The following is a 20,209-nucleotide window of genomic DNA, read 5'->3' on the forward strand; positions in this document are numbered from 1 at the left end:
TTACGCAGGTAACGTCAAAACAAAGCAAGTGTTGTGTCAGTCTATGGACATCTCAGAGTCTCGATTTGCACTGACGAACCGTGGAACCTGGTGGCTTAGATCATCGCTGCTGCCAAAAGTTTCAGGTTTCCAAATACTTTGGTGAGTTATAAAAAGAAGCAGCTACATGACTCAGTATAACTTTTGGCGTAGATGCTTTGAAGAAGAAGCGATGAAGGTATTTCAAAACGATTATTTACGTTTACATTAAGAAATCAGAAATCATAATTCTAAATAGCAAAGTTCCTGAAAGTTATATTCTTGGAATTATGATTATTATGGTTATTTCTTTTGTCTGAAGTGAGAAGAAAACTAGAATGTTTATGTTTCTTTGTCTACACCTCTTCTTTAGGTCAAGAGTTATTTTGGGACATGCATTCCATTATTTGAGTAACTGTATTGCATAATGCTTTGAGGATAACTGTATGTGTAGTTTTAAAATGGGAAGTCTTTCCCTTTACATATATTTTATATTTGAAATTTATTTATCTTTAATTATGTAGTATTAAAAAGGCGATAGACTTGTACCAGCACAATTGTGTGGGAAAAAGGAACAAACCTCCATGATAAAACAAATTTCTTTTTCTTGTAAGTACCGTACCTTTACATGTATGTGAAATATTTAATATAAAACACATTTGTATCAAAATGCAACCCTCTTTTAAAAAACAATAACAAAAACCAACTACTTGTCATGGTTATCAAGAAATACAGTAAAACAAATTGTGCAAATATCTTTTTGCATGTCAGACATTCCAGTGGACATGAATAACAGACTAGTTACCCAGGGCCCAAACTGTCCATTGCCAAATTAGCCAATTGCTCATTTTTATACAAATTGGCTACAAAATTTAGCATTTGGCTAATAAAATAGTCCTTAAATTAACCACATTTCAATAATTTTCAAGAAAATACCTGCATATCTGGAAATTGGCTAAACCAAAATTTGTTTTAGTATGCACCCTAGTTGCCAAGTTATGTTACGAGTCCTAAACTTGTACATGTATATATATAAATTATGTGATTGAACTGAATCTGTCTAAAAACATTGTTTTGTTTTGTGTTTCAGAAATCTGTTTCAACACAATATACGGCCAGACCATGACTGATCCAGATCTTTCCTTTCCATCTGGACAAATAGAGCAGCTCCTTACATGCTCAGTTTGTCTAGACCGATACAAGACACCAAAGCTTCTTCCATGTCAACACACGTTCTGTCAGCAGCCATGTCTGGAGGGTCTGGTGGACAGAAGGACTGGTATGATCAGATGTCCGGAGTGCAGAGCTGACCACATAGTTCCTCGGCGAGGAGTGTCTGGTTATCCAAACAATCTCACAGTAATTGGCTTCCTCGAGTTGGCCTCTCAGTCTCAGAGGAGTTCAGCTGGCTTTCAATATGAAGAGGCTCAGGCAACCGGACCACATCCTGATGAGATGCCAACCAATGTACCACATGCAGCAGGAGCTGTTGGAGGTGCCAGTAGTGGATGTTCTGTTTGCCATAGAGAAGACAGATTGTCACGGTGTGGCCACTGCAACCAGAGTGTGTGTGATTCTTGTAAGAGTAACCATATTAGTATTCTGAAGTCAGACATTGGGAGGCATATAAACCAGATTCGCAGGGGAATTCCAGACATCACTGAATCATTGAATACCATTGGCCACAGTGGTTCTCAGCTACAGCAGAGATGTGAGGCTGCTAAAACTGAGATAAGTGAAGCCATCGAGAAACATGTGAGAGAACTGAGAAACAGACAGAGACTGTTGCATGGCGAGATTGATTCTTTTCTACTGGCTGAATTGCGGTCTTTACGGATGCATCAGGAGAACATTGAAGTTGAGGTAGCCAGTATGGCAAGCTTTTGTGATTCAACTGAGTCCATGCTCAACAGATCAAATCACAACATTCCAGATGATGATCTGGTGGAAATAAAACGAAACTGTACAGACAATTTGGACAACATAATGGGCTATCAATCTGGCCGTATCCGTCTTCCAACACTTCGACAAATGCAGATCTCTCTGGAAGACCAGTTCCTGTCAAACACAATCACTAACCTTGGAGAACTTATCGTGACATCAGGGCCTCCTGCTGCTCCTACACGCCATCGAACTAGTCAAGAGAGAGATGAAGCATCTAGTATCAGTGATGATAATCCAAATATCAGAGTGAATCAGAGAGAGGCAACACATTCAGCACAAGAGTCTCATCCTAACTATGCTTTGAGGGTTATACGTTCAGACAGATCATTGTCTCTGTCACCTTCCATAGGAAGGAGAAATATGGCATCATCTCAACAGGGTGTAGGTATAAACACAAATGATGAGGATGGATTAAGAGAGAGACCACCGCTTGGAGATCACAGCACACCACCTGTTATACGTCGGAGGTTAAGACGAGAACATCACTCCGATCCCAGACTTGGCAGCTTCATGGGCCGGGAATCAGATGGTTATGCTCTGGACAGAAGTGCCAGTCGACTCAGACACAGAAGTACAGGAGCTCTTCCACCTGCTGCTGAGGAGGAGGTGGAAAATGGTGAAGCGTTAATGTATGAGCCAAGTTCTTTTATCAGAGAAAGGACATTTGTTAGAGATGCTGCAGCATCAGCAGTGGCCACCAATGCCACTTCTTCGATGACACAGAGTCTTGCACAGGCCAACTCCACAGTAATGCCTCCTTTTCTGACTAACATCAGACCAGCAGTTCGGTTTGATATCACACTGGATTCAAATGATAATAATGGCCAAACATCAGAGGAGAATTCTGAGATTGTACCCTTTAGCAGGACTAACTCTAGTCCCAGCATCTATGTTTCAAGCCCAAGAAACAAATACAATCAGAAAGGACAAGCGGTTATCCGATTTGGTGAAAGAGGTGCAGAGCAAGCCAATTTCACGTGGCCTCGAGGAGTGGCAGTCTCACCTCTTGATGACAAAATCTATGTGGCGGACAGTAGTAACCACAGAGTTCAAGTCTTTGATAATGCTGGAAGGTAAGATCCCAGTGGTACAGTGCTCACTTGGTGTGCGGTCGGTTTGGGATCGATCCCTGTCAATGGGCCCATTGCGCTATTTCTCTCTTCAGCCAGTGCACCATGACTGGTACATCAACGGCCGTGGTATGTGCTATCCTGTTTATGGGATGGTGCATATAAAAGATCCCTTGCTGCTAATCGAAAAAAGAGTAGCCCATGAAGTGGCGACAGCGGGTTTTCTCTCTCAATATCTGTGTGGTCCTTAACCATATGTCTGATGCCATATAACCATAAATAAAATGTGTTGAGTGCATCATTAAATAAAACATTTCCTTCCTTCCTTCTTCAGCATGACAAAACATTTTTAAGGTTGGGTTGTGATCATAGTTGTCACCAGAACAGTAATATAGATTACTATTGTTCTGACAAATGCCAGTGATTCACATAACACAGTCAGACCTTTTTTCACCTGATCATAACACTATTATGACTTCAGGTCAAACATTAAACATAACCCGGTGAGGTGCAAGTAGCTCTTTTTTCATCTTTGATTATTCTGGAATGTAATGCAGTATACATGTATTTAGTGTTTTGAAAGAATATGCAAGCAAACTTCATATAGTTATTATTTAATAAATATGCTGTATTGTTTCTGTTTTTAAGTATGTAAAAATATGAGCTACATGTACATGTCAGGATTTTGATGTTATTTTTCAGGAGTTGAAATCTTAGTAAAGTCATGAAAATTGATTGATACTTTTTTTTCCATTCAAATATTTACAATAATTTGCATCAAAACATAAGATTATATTGATGATCACAGAAAAAATGCTTTTAAAATGGTAATGGAATTTGGTAACAAACTGTTTACTTCTGCATCATATAGTTACATGACAGCAGAATTGTTATGTCCTTGTGTTTGGAAATGAAGGTTACAGGTACAGAGTTTACATTATTGTATGTTGACTTTGTTTATTACAAACATATTTCAAAATTCTAATTTTGTTTATAATATAACTTTAATATTTGTAACCATTTCCAACAATTTCTTTTCTAGGTACATCAGATCATTTGGTGCCTATGGGCAGAATGAAGGGGAGTTTGACTGCCTGGCTGGAATTGCTGTTAATGGTCTGAATCAAGTCATTGTGGCTGACCGTTATAATCACCGCATTCAGATATTCAATCGAAGTGGAATTTGCCAGTTTGTATTTGGACAAGAAGGTAATGCTGATGGACAGCTTAGCTACCCATGGGGTGTGGCCTGTGACAACATGGGATTTATATATGTATGTGACAAGGAAAACCATAGAATACAGGTTTTTCAGTCCAATGGAACTTTTGTACGTAAGTTTGGTCGATTAGGAAAATCTGTTGGAGAGTTTGAGAACCCACATTACCTTGCAGTGAGCAACAACAATCAAGTCTACGTCAGCGACAGCAGCAACAATCGCATTCAGGTGTTCAGTATCTATGGTAACTTTCTGTTTAGTTTTGGTGTGGCAGGATCATTGCGGGGTCAGCTGAAGTACCCACGTGGTATTGCTATCGACAGTCAAGGATTTGTTGTAGTAGCAGATAGTGGGAACAATCGCGTTCAGATATTTAGAGCAGATGGGAGGTATTATTCCATGTTTGGAAGCTGGGGAAATGAGAATGGGAAGTTTAAAGGTTTGGAAGGAGTTGGAATTCTGGCAAATGGAAATCTTGTCGTATCTGATCGAGAGAATCACAGGATTCAAATTTTCTAAGAAAAGCTTAATAGCAGTAGTACATTGTCATAACTGAAATGGGTTTATTATTGATGCATGTTGTTGAAGGATATGTTTGCAGTGTGTGATTCAAAAGTAATTGTTCATCAGGTATTATATGAGAAGAGTAATTAATATGTACAATGCAGATCTTGCTATGTAAAAAATTGAGGGGAGTGATTAATTGCTACCTTAACTTTGATTATCGGGAGCCATTTAAGATATATTGATATATAAAACTATATGTGGGAGCTAAAAATTACTCTCCTTGAAGTTCTAGTTTCAGGGGAGTGAGTGTGATGGCTCCCCTTAGACGGTGAGGTCTGCAGTGTAAGTGAAAATAACAAGAAACATGATAAATAGAGGCTGTGTTTATAGAAGGACAAATAATAACCATTATAGTATCCAGATCCATATCCCTACCATACATGTCTGTGATAGCATTCAAGTGATATTTAACAAAGCTGTGATGAAATGTTGATGTACTAACCACAGTGTAACCTACTAATAGCTGTGTTTGTTTTTGCAACTAAAAAAAATGGCATCAGGAAAAAATCTGATAATCATTCAGGTATCGCTTTATATGAGTCGATGATTCGTTATGTGAAGATATTTTATTTGAAAGATCATGCTTGTATAAAGCATTGTTTGTTTCTGTAGTAGCTTTTCTTTTGTCTGATCTCAGCTGTCAATCAGTCTATGTGATCTTTGGTGATCTCGCTTCATCACAATGGCAATTAATTAAAATGCTGTTAATTCTAAGACAACACTCTGACAGTGATATATGTTTATATAGTCCGATCGGTTCATCACAGTGTCTTCAGCTTGACCGATTTCTCTTCTTTCGGATTCCAATCTGGTCTCATCGCCATTATCGTCACTGTGATTATTATTGTTAGCCACAGTTGGTCTGAAAGCAGGATTTCTAGCTTGGTGTGGTTTCATAAAATCTGCATAGCCTGGTCACCTGACTTATCTCGTAAGTAACGTCGTTAACGTCGTTATTTCATACAGGCCATTCCAATGGGTTTTTATTTTGGCGATAAACTACGCTCTTTTCATTGGAGTGTATAACCAAATATTGTCCCCTGGCTGGTATTTCTTCTAGTTTAAGCATATGCTGTACAATCTTTTTTGTCAAAGAAGTACTTCACCGAATATTGTAATGCAGTTTTTAAAATTTCTTACAAACGCGGCAGTCCAGCAATTAGTTCGATGGGTGGAGTTGTCCTGGACATTATGTAATTCGGACTAAAACCAGTGGCTTCGTGTTTTGCTGTTCTATAAGCCGTGCATACTAATTGCAAATGTCAGTCCCAGTCTCGATGATTTTGTTGAACGTATGCGCTTAACATGACTTCAGTAGTTTGGTTCATACATTCTACCATTCCGTCGGACTGGGTGAAAAGGTGTGGTGCAGGTCTTCTTAATAGCCAGTAACTCACACATCTCTTGATACTGTTTGAATTCAAACTGCCATTCTTGATCAGTGTATAATTTGGCGCACTCCAAACGGGCGACTAGACAACTCGAGCAATTGTCTCTGCCATCATATTGGCTTCTACCCACTTTGTGGAAATAGTTCTGTATGACGAGAACATAGGCGTTTTCATCTTCTGTGCGTGGTAATGGTCTCATTAGGCCCATGGCTATCCGTTATATGGGTTCGCCAGCTCCAGTCGTCTGCATTAGTGCACGACGATGGGGTCCTCCCGGTTTCTTCTTGCACACAGGTCACACGTAGAACACCTTCACACAGTTCAGTGGAGTCCAATCCAGTAGAATCTCTGTCTTACCTTACTTAAAGTCTGCATTCTTCCAAGGTGTCCACCTGTTGGGAGCTCGTGGCATTGAAGCATAATTTCCTCTTGCAAATCTTTTGACCCCTGTGGTATAATGAACTGTTCAATCACGGGATCTCGGCTTTTTTACCACTTGCAAAATAGCATATTTGCATGCACGCCAAGCTGTTCAAACTGGGATCGATACACTTTTAACACAGCACTGCTTATGGATATGTCATTCCAGTCTGGATTCTTATGGTCGTGTAGCCACTGTTTTACCTTACAAATATCGTTATTGTTTTCCTGTGCTTGTTGTAAAGTAGCTACTCACACTGGTGCAATGCGTATTTGGTACACATCCTGTATTATTATTTCTTCCTCCTGGCGGCCACATTGGCGGCATGCCCGACTCAATGTAGAATGTCAGAATCGAAATTGTAAAGAACGTTCAGCCACCTAGCTAGTTGACCACTCATTTCTTTGAAGCGCTTAAGCCATCGTGAGGTTCTATGGTCCGTTCTTAGTGTAAACTTCTTTCCATAGAGGTATGGCCTGAATGCTTTGACAAAATGAACAGCCACAAGCAGTTCCTTTCATTTTACACAATACCGTTTTTTGGGGGTTTTCCCCCTAGAACTCGGCTGTCATATGCGATGACCTCTATCACGTTATGCACTTGAGAGAGAACAGCACCAATCCCATTTTCACTAGCATCTGTGTCCAGAACGAATTCTTTGGTAAAGTCAGGGTGAGCCAATATTGGTACAGTGGTTAATAGTCGTTTCAGGAGATCAAATGTGGTTTGCCTGTCAATGCTCAAAATGAAAAGAACTCGTCTTCTCTGTTAGTTTGTGCAGTAAGGCGGCAGTACTAACAAACCCTTCAACATGAACCCGGTAGTACGAACAAAGCTCCAAAAAGTGTCGAACCTCAGTGACTCTGGTCGGTTCTGGCCAATTTCTTACACTACTTATCTTGCTGGGGTAGGTGAGTATCCCAGCGGAAACTCCACCGGGTCGGTTATTATCAGATAATCTCAACCCTGGGCCGTTACATATTGATAGATTCGTCAAGATCGTTTTCCTCCTCCAATCTGGTTTTCTTTTAAATAAAACGATGCCTTGTTAGCTGGTACATTTTCTGTTCATTGTCCGCTACGACTTCATTTGGAATTGACATCACTTTGGTTACTTTATTTTCGCTACTTACCAATGCCGTGTCCAGTAATGGTTAATTCCAAAAACCTGTAACCGTTTCATTTGGTGACGATTACACAGGTCCGAAAGTTGTTTGGTAAAATTTAAGATGAGGTATTATAAACACAGTTTTATTGACGAAATAATTCAACTGCAGTTTAGATGTCCACTGGTGAACTGGGTACATGCTCTAAGTTCTCTGACGTAGCACTGGGCACTTTCACGTCTCGAACTCTCGGGCTGAGCAGTTGGCGTGTGCTTCTCTTAATCTTTAGGTATGTGCACTAGGCGTGTGCTCCCAACTGTCTTTCAGGTTGTACCTCTCGGTCTTTCAGAACATGCACTTGACGCATGTACCTCGATTACTCAAGCGGTGCATCTGACACTCTTGGCCATCCGGTCTGTGCACTTGACGCATGCACCTCGATTACTCAAGCGGTGCATCTGACACTCATGGTCGTCCGGTCTGTGCACTTCGTGTGTGAACCCAACTGTCTTTCAATTGTACCTTTCTGTCTTTCAGGACGTGCAATTGACGCATGTACCTCGGTTACTCAAGTGGTGCACCTGACACACTTAGTCGTCTAGTCTGTGCACCCAACTGTCTTTCAGTTGTACCTTTCGATCTCTCAGAACGTGCACTTGACGCATGTACCTCGGTTACTCAAGCGGTGCATCTGTCACTCTTGGCCGGTCGGTCTGTGCACTTGGCGCGTGCACCTCTGACTATTTCAGGTTGTACGTCTCGGTCTTTCAGGCAATGGTTATTATTTGGCTATTATATCAAAAGCGAACAGCATTATTGTCAAATGTGAAGGGAAAAATCATGATTAGAAAGTTTAGTATAGTATATAGTTCCTATATATTTTATTTAATTTCCAGTGTTAACATGTCTCGTTTGATACTATTTAGCTGATATTGCCAGCCTAGTCTCCATTTTTTGTATAGATTAGGTTACTGTAACAGTTATTTTAAAATGTAATGCATGAGTGAAATATCAAACTTGTATTATATTTTAATAGGATGTTTTAATATTAGGTTGCTTCTCAAAATGTTAAATGAAATATTTTTGGGTATTCTAGTTTTAATCATATAATATTTTTTTTTTAATAACAGAAATGTCTTATGTTTATATTCATGTACTTTAGATCAATATGCGCGGCTTTCGTGATAACATTGCAGTCATACATAAAGTTCTGTCAATATACAAGAATTATTCTTATTTTCTTATCTCGGGCCTTGTATCTCCTGATGTTTTATACTGTTGCGAACATTGCAAAATCTTGTAAACTCGATTAAATTATGGCCCTTTATCACTGTTTACAACATCAGAAATTCAGAGCATTGATAAAATGTTGTCTAACTGAGGCATCGCTGAATTTGCAGATATGGATGACAGTATTTCCACTACTGGATAGGGAATATCTGGTATAATCATTAGTGACTAGCATTACGTACACTCCAGAGGGAAAAGGTCCACAGAAGTCCACAATAACTTGAATCCATGATGCCTGACGTAATTTTGTCATTTCAATGGTTCTTTTACGGATTGCTTAACTAAAGCCAAATAAGCTTTGCAAATATTTTAGACCTGCTTTTTACAATGCGTTGGTGACGTTCATGAGCCAATTGTATCACTTTGGTCAGCCGTTTGTTGTCGGTTTGGTTTAGGTTTTTTATGTTCTTTCTTAGTTGGTTTGTTATTGTTGTTGTCGTTGGGTTTTGGCGGGTTTTATTCATCGTTTTAGTTATTTATCCTTTTTTCGTGTTGGAAGGCTATAACTACTTGGAACTGGAAAACTAAGTCTGAGGGATAAAAGTCTTAAAACTGACAGATGATCTAACCACATAAGCTACACCAATGGCAAATTGTTACTCGAAGACAACAAGGTGCATTTACAATCGTCTTTTTGTCTTTCGTCGCATTCGATAACATTCAAAATATTCTTTAACATCCACCCCAACCACCACTCCACCATAAATATATTTTGTTCCCTTTCATATTATTCCTAAGGTGTTTTTTTTTCTTCTTTAAATAGTTTTGTCTATGAATCATGGTAATGATTACAAACGTGATGGCACAATCATGAGAACACGTTATTTGCAAAGCAAAAAGTTGATTACGCAAGTCAAAATGCAGTATGTGGTTTTGGTATGCTACCCTACGCTATATAAATTAACTAGCGTAATTGCAGAAGCTAATATTTACATAAAGGATTTTTGTAATAATTGTTGAATTAATAAAGATAATTATGTTCAACAATAACATAATTACTCGAATTATATGTCCGGTATTCACTTATGAATTGACATTCGATGGTGTGGGGGTGGTTAAGTTATAAAACGAAGAGAGAAACCACTTGTTTGGCATCACTTCAACTTTTTTTTTTTTTATGTCAAGTCTGTGGTTTATTTATTTATTCCCATGTCTTGTAAACATTGCTTGGTTTCCACTTGCGCAGAAGATCACTATATACATGTACTACGCCTTATTTTCTTGATGTATAGTTTTAAATATTTGTAACCTCTTTTTTTTCATACATATACATTTTACAAGGTTTGTTTACTCATGTTTTATAGAGATGTTTACCTCTTGACGTTACATATTATTTTTATTATGTATTTTTTAAAATTATATTTTATTCTTTTTAAATGACGACTGGTAGCGAATAACTTGGTTCTGAATATGTGATCAGCATACTGATTCAGTCTGCTATGTCAGACGTTTGCAGTCTGGATTTTCTTTAATATGTTTTGTTTTTTTGCTTTTAATGTTAATGCGCATGAACAGATGTCGTCTTCCTGTGAATGGAATTTCAACTACGATTACCGTAGTGGAAAGTATTTATAGATATGTAATGTACGAGTTCCGACTTAATGGTACCACACTGACTGAATTCCAGGAGATCATCAACATCTGCTTTGTGGATTGTTTACAAAACAGTAATTGGGAATCGAGAGCCACACAAATGCGTTCTGTGGAAGAGTCGCAGAGAGACGGGTCTTTGTGACTTTCAGACGAGTAATTTTACCTCATTGTTGCCACCGAGTCTCGCAGCTTTGAGCAGTTGGCAACTGTTAGACGATTAGTAACTTTAGGTCCAAAGTCAGGGCTAACTCTGGGTGCGCAAAACATTTCGCCAAATGTCTTTTAAACATTAAAAATTGCAGAAATCAACAGGTTTTTTTTTTTTTTTTATTATTACATGAAATTATTTCGCCAAATTAAAATAAAATTCGCCAACTGTTTTCAAAATTCGCTATTGGCGAATTGTGTGAGTGCCAGAGCTAGCCCTGAAATTACTGATTGGTTTACAGACTGATGTTAGACTGAAGGAGCCATGTTTAGCTCAGTATGTCAGTACTGATTTTATTATCACATAATTCAGCTTGCTGAAAATTCCGTTTTTTTACCAGTAGGGATCGACTAATTCGAAATTGTATTGTTCTGAATTTGCAGTGGCATTCTAGTTATGAAATATGTCTTAATATTGTCATGACAAAAAGTATGTTCACTTTTACATAGCGAATCTGAGGAATGAAAGCAAGATTATTACTTTACATAAGGAATCTGCGGATTCTTTTTTCACGGCCTAGAGATCGAAGAAGGCTGCGATAAAAATACATCATTGCGAATTCGTAACACTGTCTTAGCTGTAGATCTAGACTGCTTCCCCTATCACTTTCACCAACAGGACTAGTGTTCTTCTATGATGTCTGGAGGCGTTCAATAAATACATAACGCGCGATGGGGCAGGGGTACCGTTTTATGGAATTAGTTATATTTTAAAACGCGTTGTATGTGAGATGGGTAAAATAACGCCTGATTTTGCGTTACGTCACTGCTGAACGGTGCACGTGTTTGTCTATAGTATGATTTGAGAATTTTGACCGTGTGAAAGTCTGGATCGCTCTTCTACCGTACAGGTGTGGAGCTGTGTGTTTCCCATCTAATCTATCTTGCTTATAGTATGTTGTTGAGACACGCTTGCTTACAAACCTAATGTACTGTTTATGAACAGCTCTCTTTATATTTGTGTGTTGGTACCCGCTTAATGCGTAACACATGTTTATGTAATACTGACATTAATTCTCGGGTACTACTGTATTTTTATCTTGCCCCAAATAGTTACCAGGAATACGAACGAACTAGTGTAATGAAAATAAACACCTTAAAGAATTCCTGGCATATAAGCTGCTGGTGTAATAAGCTGAGCTTCACTATGTCAGTGTTAGATATTTGGTTAGCAAAACAAAAAGTATTTATAGATGGTGGTATGAGTATCTGCATCCTAGGAAATAATATACGTACTGTAGTACGTGTGTTTATGTTAAACTGACATAATGGGAGATAAAGTATACATGGCCATTTGAGTTTGTCCCGCATTTTATTATCTGTATGTTTTTGGATTGTTTGTTTTAAAATTAAATTACTCCCATTGTACACAAATGTATTTCTTATAATGCTACATTTTACTGTAGCACCATTAATGAGGCGAGTTCTTTTGTTATTGATTTTGTTAGTGGTGGGTTTTATTTATTTATTTATTTTACATTATTTTAGTAGTAGTAGTAGTAGTAGTAGTAGTAGTAGTAGTAGTGTTAGTATTATGATTATGATCATGTTATTATTATTACTTTGGGTGGGGGGGGGGGGGGGTTGGGAGTGGTGCAGTATTTAGTATCACGCCCTCTTTGTATTAAAAGAATGAGAAAATGAGAAAAGATTTTGTGCTTTTAAAAATTCATTATAATCATGCGCATGTTCTGCTGTCAAATTATTCATTATCGCTTTATTTTTGAGTACATACCGCTTTTTAAATGGCATTGGTTCTATATTTGTCAAAAATTTACCAGTATTTCCTATCTCATTTAAGGCAGCGGAATTTTTTTTGCATCTTGCCATATTGTGTCAAACTAACCTCAAGTCTGTATAGTGGTGTTCTAACCACGGCGGATTGTACGTCAGCTTTTATTATCTTGTCATTTGGGAAAGGCTACCCTTCAGTGTATGCTTTTTTGTCTGTATTTCTGTTCGCTTGTACATTTTGAAAAATGTCCACGTTAATTCATGACCATCAATTTCCTATAATATATAAATGTTCGATCTCAGCAGAAGAATACGTCTCGAATCATCCTTTGGGTGGGGATGAATGCAGTGTAATTGAAATGGTAGATCTGATCATCCTTTGGGTGGGGATGAATGCAGTGTAATTGAAATGGTAGATCTGATCATATTTTGCTAGCTCCGTTTCGTGTCCAGGTAAACGTGTAGTACGAACAGTCATTCCGAGTGCGTTATTCTTCAGGCTGTTTGAACGAAAGGTCACCTGGTCAAGAGATCGTTGGTTTTTCTCACACCTCCAAGGCGGTGTCAAAAATAAGATCTGAAGCATGTCCAGGAGGTCACTGGCCAAACTGGTTTTGGCGCATAATTCAAATGAATGTGATTGGCTAAAATAGGATCGATACCGGTCAAAATTCTTAACGAGCGCTCTCACTCCTGAACATGTCACTGATTTGAATCAATTAATCAACCATTTCACAGGTTTAAGCTCGTCTGTCATGGGTACATTCTCCAAATTAACCGGCGAATTGAATTAAATTAGGTATGTTTGGTTTGGGATGTACAAATTAACCGGCGAATTGAATTAAATTAGGTATGTTTGGTTTGGGATGTACAAATTAACCGGCGAATTGAATTAAATTAGGTATGTTTGGTTTGGGATGTACAAATGACTATGAGGACAGTATTCTACTTCTATATGTTCAACTGTTGACGTGTTAATGACTGTTTTTCTGCTGTTGATACGGTTGAATTACAATACTAATATATGATTATATGCCTTTAAATTAACATTAATGTGTGTGGCTCCCAGTGTTCCTGAATTATTTTAATTGTGACCTTGTTTAAAATGTGATAAACAGTATTAATACGCGTGTATTACCCGGAGTGCCTGTTTTATTTTAACCTTGTATATTAGGTAACAAAAGATTGTATCACTTTTGTGGAATAAACTCCCAGAATTAATTGTGGTTTTGTTCTTTGTATTTACCGATAATAATTATTAAGATATTTCAGTTTGCAGATGTACGTGTAGAAGCGTGAGATGGGCGAGTGTGGGAAGTGACTGACAGATCGAGGGCATGAAGCGACTCAGTTTCTAATGGATTTCGAGGGGTATGGTCCCCTGTAAAAATTTGAAATGCAAATTTATCATTACAAATATAGATAAATACAACATTTTTCAAGATATATAACATTTGTATACATATAAACCAAATTTTTGGAGCAAATGAAATAATTACAACGACCCTATAATCTAATCAAATAATTCGTTACTATTACATTCGCAAGTATGTAAGTAGTAAGGAGGCCTGTTTAGATGCATGACCTACTTTCTCGTGACCTTGGCCTTGGTATGAGTCATAGCATGACCTACTGACCTACTTTCTCGTGACGTAACTGACCTACTTAGACCAGACGCTCGAGTGTATAAAAAGTTGCGCCATTCTGAGCTGAACCACAAACGTTGCAGCTGTTAGATAACTGTATCGGACTGTCATTATTTGATTGTGAGGAAGATTCACCGAGAAAAAAAAAGTATGTATTATAGTTTATAAATTTAACTACTATAGGGATGAGTATGAATTGGTGGTAGAAAAATAATTATACAATAAATGTGTATGAAACGATGTAAAGGTGATGCGTTTATTTTTAAGCTCAGAAATGTATCGCCCCTAAATATACGAAACACATTTTAATATAAATAAAAGTTTTACCAACGTTATTTGAAGACTGAACACCATTTTTCGCATATCACATGAATGTTTTGTCGCACTCGACACAACTACAAAATAATTGCAGTATACTGGAGAGAATGAAACGGTTAACAGACTCTACTTTTCCTAATCAGCCGACGATTGAATTACTATACCCAGGTTATTATTGGCCAAACATCATAACACAGTTTTATTTTATTTTTTTATTTAAAGTGTTGTTAGCAATGAATTTATAATCGTCATTACTATGATGCGAGCAATCAAGTCCCGTTAACATTCCCATATGGTAACTTAATTACCGTGACGAAAAGAACACATTTAAAAAAGATAACAACACCAGATGTCCCGCTCCTCGTCGTGGCTACAGACTCGGCATCGGGTCCCGGCCTTTGATGGTGGACAGTATCCACGGAAGGGGTGACTAAACCTTCATTGGATAAAGGCACTTTAAGTCAATGCGACTGACTGCCTAACACTAGATTTATCGTAACGCTCCAGAGGAACCACAATGAACGCGGGAAAACGCTCCTCCCCTGGGTGGATAATGACATCATTGTCACCTATCGAGATGTTAACATACACACGCTAACGACAGTTTACAATACTTTTACAAATAAGTGGCGTTCTTTAGTAAAGACCATGAAATAACAGGTGAAGGAATACAGGTACACAGCTTTAACTAATTAAATATGTTTTATTGTTAAAGACCACCGTTCACCATTTCACCGCTCACCATTTCTCGTGACGTAAACGATGGAGCCAGCCACAAGACAATTAATTTGCGTATAATCATTATGACAAGCGAAAACACTGTCTTTGTTCATCCACATAATATGAAGCTATTTACCTCCAAACAAGGAATTACCTTACCGTATCGTTTCGTTATATAAATTAAATTAGAATTATTTTTAACATGCATCTTGTGGTGTAATGGATAAAGCGTAAGCGTACGCGACGGTACGGCAAGGAGCGAACCGAGTTCGCCTCTCAGAAGTGCAATTTGTTTTTGTTTTTATTTTTTTTATTATTTATTCTCTATTTGTTAGGTATACAACAAAATTTCACGAATATAGTAAGTAGGCCCGACTGAATGTGAATAATAAAAAAAAAAATTGCGGTATTGAATTTCAAACAGTCACGCGTATTAACGTGTACAAGCGAAAACACTGTCTTTGTTCATCTACATAATATGAAGCTATTTACCTCCAAACAAGGAATTACCCTACCGTATCGTTTCGTTATGTAAATTAAATTAGAATTATTTATACATACGTCTTGTGGTTTAATGGATAGAGCGTAAGCGCACGGCACGGACGAACCGAGTTCGCTTCTCAGTACTGCAATCGTTTTTTTGTTTTTTTTAAAAGTTTTTTTCCTTCTTATATAAATCTATAGTTGTTTATTCTCTATTTGTTAGGTATACAAAACAAAATTTCACGAATATAGTAAGTAGGCCCGACTGAATGTGAAACAGTTTTTGCGGTATTGAATTTCTAACAGTCACGCGTATTTACCAAATGGGTAAATACAGTGGTCGATCTAGGATCGATCCCCGTCGGTGGCCCATTAAGCTATAGCCAACTAGTGTATTATGTCTGGTATATCAAATGTCGTGGTATGTTCTGTCTTGTATACACAGCTCTTGCTACTATAAAGTAGCGGTAGAAATATCCAATCACAAATCTAGCCATAGAGTTAAAAACGCAATGGTTTGGTTTTTCAATTTTTTTTTTTTTTTCTTCTAAATTACAATCACTGGTCTCTCTAGAGACAACTACACATTAAATGGACACACATTGGGTTACATCGAGAGGGCGACATGTAAATAATATGAGTGTTCATTTCTCTTCATCACTGTCATCCTCCTTATCGTCGGTATCGTCGTCGTCTTGTTCATCCAAATATTTGCCGACCCAGGAACGATACTGATTTAATTTAGAACGAATCTGTGGTCTAACATCTCTGTCTGGATTCACAGACTGTAGAATTTTCCTGGTGTTGGGACCTTTGTCAAAGTAATGCATACATGTCAGAAAGCGAGAGTACGTGTCTTTAAATAACTTCCATTGCAATGTCTTCATGTGTCTTTCGATAGCATCTTGGGACATGGTTTTTTCTTCGTAGCGTTTCCTCTTGCCTTGGAGATAGTCATGATTGATGTCGAATTCACGTTCCACCATGAGACGAATGCCTTCGTTTTCCAGGTCGGGCGACGGCTCTCCATTTCCCTCTTTGCACGTTTTCACGTGTCGCTGCAAGTTGCTTCCGTCTTTAAAGACCCGACCACACGTATCGCAAGACTGCATCCTCTTGACTTTTTCAGATAGGGTTCTACCTCATCATCTTCTTCGTCGTCACTTTCGTAGGCGGGTATGCCTGGTAGTTTTCTCTTGAATGCGTCCCTTTGCATAATTTGCACGTAGAGCTCTTTCTTCGACGGTGGTTGCACGTCTTCTGGGACATTCGCCGTTACGCTAGTGCTTTTATACCATTCGGACGGCCCCGTCTCTAAACCATTAGGCCGAAGACGCCAATGTTCGGGTGTGGTCGGTTTCAAGTCCACCAAGATATGTCCGTAGGGCCTGTGGGTAGCTTCCTCAAACTGATGCATGAAATGACGAGTGTTTTCCGGATACATCTGCCGTGCCAAAGTCAGAACTTGCTGCTTGTCGATGGGGTTGTTGAACAGCGCTAGATAATGGCAGTTTCTTCTCTGTGTCGGATCCTTGCTGTGATACAGGTTCTGGTTGATAGCGATGACGGATAAGTTTCTGTGATGACTTCCTTCCGTGAACAGGTCGGTGATCCTTGGGTCTTTATTAGCCATACACATCAGGTCGTCCAACACGATGAGATTTCTGACTCTGGGATCCAAATAACGACCCTTTTCCAAATTCTCGGGTATGCCTTGAACAAATTTCACTCAAACGTTTGCCCCAATGATGTCGTAGAGGGGTTGCCATCGTTTGTAGAGCCAGATGATACGCTGGGGAGCAGCCTGGATTTTACCATCCCTCAACAATTTGTATACCTAAAATGTCTTTCCACACGTCGTGGGTCCCGACACAATCATGGTCAAGGGGTGTAGCAATCTTAGGGGATGCTGCTGCTGCTGCTGCTGTGGTGGTGGTGGTGGTGGTGGCTGCTGTGGTGGTGGTGGTGGTGGTGTCTGATGCGGTGGCTGCTGTGGTAGTGGTGGTGGTTGCTGCTGTGGTGATGGTGGTGGTGGCTGACGTGGTGGTGGTGGTGGCTGATGTGGTGGTGGTGGTGGTAGCTGCTGTGGTGGTGGTGGTGGTTGCTGCTGTGGTGGTGGTGGTAGACCTTTAGCATGTTTTTGTTGAAAATGTCTTAACTCCTCATTCTGAACATGTGCTCTGCATGACGACTCTAAATGAAATGACGATATCTGACCCACATAGTTCCTTTTATAGTTTATTTAGAAATGCTTCTGCAGTTTCGGGGCTTTCCAACCCGTACCACTTTGTTGTTGTTGTTGTTGTTGTTGTTTCCGTTTCAGATCGGCTTTGGCTTGCTCTACCACCTGTTGTGTTGGGGAGACCATGACGATTTTGGTTGCCGGGGGCTTGTTCTGTTCCTCTTTTTCTTTTTTCCACGTGGGATCGTAGAGTTCTAGACATCGATCCACACTGTGCATGATCTGACTTTGCCCACCACGTTGAATTTCGAAGTGAGGTTGAAGTTTGCCTTCTGCTTGCAGTTTATAGAAACGGGTCCACTTGTCTACGTCGGGAACATACAATTTGTACTGGTCTGACATGTTGCTCCTCTGAAAGTTCTACCTCAAATGACGAGTTTTCCTAAACTATTTTTACTTATATACCTTATGACGCATAAAGATATGGTACAGGAATGTTTGAATGTGTGTGATACGTATGACCAGTGCCCCCTCCTCCCAAGCACAAATCTCATCGTGCAAGCTCCCCCCCCCCCCCAAAAAAAAAAAAACACACAACAACATCGTTACCAAAATATCACCCTTTACCAGTGTCACTATCATAGGGACATGTCCAGAGACACACTCATGGACGCAGGACATAAATAAGATAGCAAAACCTGTTATTCACGGTTTTATTCACAACATACAACATGAAAATATAGCACACAAGTGTCTGAAACATTTAATGTCTGAACATGTTGTTCACATAGGGACATCTCGGAGAGAGTCTGTAATGTTCCATCACCGGGTCGTCTGTCTTCTTCCATCGGTAGACGCGAAGTCCGCAACAGTAACAGGTGATGGTATCGTGGTCTCCCGTATAGTAGAAACCGGCCTTGGCAAGTTCTTTTGGTTTTTGACGTAATTTTATGGGCCACCGAGCATACGTCAGCATCCGGGCATAGAAATGTCTCATTTCGGGACGATGACAGAACAAGTAACGTCTTGAATAGCAGTCACCCTCATAGTCAGGATCTGTTTCGCGACCAGCATCCGTCTGATCTGTGGGTTCATCCACGAGTTCGCCATCTTCAATTCGATCCCTAATTTTGCGTGTAGCATCCGTTTGATCCACATAATAAGTACTCTTCTTCTCATCTTGTTTGGTAGTCACTCTTTTGATCGTATGTCTTTCTGAACATTTGCAGACCAAGACGTCGTCATCGTCGCTGCTGCTGCTGCTACTAACACTGCTCGAATATCCCGATGCCATTTTCTTCGTTCCAGATAGAGTGCAACAAGACACAAAAATGTTAGAATCATAAAAAACACGTCTGCTCCCTAGGACAGTCGTAAAACAAATGACGTTTATACCACAAACCACTTTTTATAGCCACTGATGGCAGTCGTTCGGGTTACAGAAGTTACACTGTAGGAATCCCATCTGATTTTGATGGTCGTTTTGCATGGCGCAGGGCACGATCGAGTTCAGCTCTGGTACAAAGTCACACATAACTGCGAAACAGTCTTTGAGTTTTTCCCATTGGTCCAGATGAAGAAACATTCCTTTCTTCGATGGCTTGATCGCGTCAACGCACCACCACTGTCGAATGTCTACACCGACAATGTTGCTGTCCACGCTCACGTACACGTTGGACCCAATATGACGAAACAACTTCTCCTCTTTCCTATCCTTTAAAATTGCAATGGTGTCGTCTATCTGGCTCTTACTCGTACACAGTTCGACCCAGTGTTTAAGGGTTAGTGCAATACCTCGCTTCGTGGGTAAAGTGGCATTTTCGTCGTCAAATTTCCTGATGTGAATGGCAATGTCCCCTTTCCACAGTTTGGCCACAACGTATACGTTACTTCCAAGTTCTATCTTGCATCTCGTATCGGTATTGCTTCCACTTGTCGAACAGGCCATGTCAAATGAATTCAGTTCTCGTTCGTAGAAAGTGAATGAAGTTACTAACGAAATACCCTGTGTTTTATACTCTCGAGTCTGGTCTAAGTAGGTCAGTTACGTCATGAGAAAGTAGGTCAGTTACGTCACGAGAAAGTAGGTCAGTAGGTCATGCTATGACTCATACCAAGGCCAAGGTCACGAGAAAGTAGGTCATGCCCCCAAACAGGCCCCTCTACTACTTATGTATATTAGTAATAAATGATCGTTTTGCAGTGTGTTATTTTCAAGTCAGTATACAGGACTTTCTTGTGGTGTCGTTAAACAAAACTTTATACAGGACCTTGTATTAAAACATTTGAGCTTTTAAACTGG

At 39.3% G+C, this 20,209-nt stretch overlaps 1 protein-coding gene across 1 annotated transcript; it reads left to right on the plus strand.

Annotated features, from left to right (window-relative positions):
- Window positions 1-102: 102 nt before the first annotated feature.
- On the plus strand, window positions 103-13,779 carry LOC121381711 (RING finger protein nhl-1-like). The gene is made up of 3 exons (XM_041511057.1): window positions 103-217; window positions 1,109-3,035; window positions 4,075-13,779. The coding sequence occupies exons 2-3, from the start codon at window positions 1,141-1,143 to the stop codon at window positions 4,766-4,768; spliced, it is 2,589 nt and encodes an 862-aa protein (XP_041366991.1). The 5' UTR covers window positions 103-217; window positions 1,109-1,140; the 3' UTR covers window positions 4,769-13,779.
- The last annotated feature ends 6,430 nt before the right edge of the window (window positions 13,780-20,209 follow it).

This window comes from Gigantopelta aegis, chromosome 9 (assembly GCF_016097555.1).
Source record: "Gigantopelta aegis isolate Gae_Host chromosome 9, Gae_host_genome, whole genome shotgun sequence".
Lineage (NCBI taxonomy): Eukaryota > Metazoa > Mollusca > Gastropoda > Neomphalida > Peltospiridae > Gigantopelta > Gigantopelta aegis.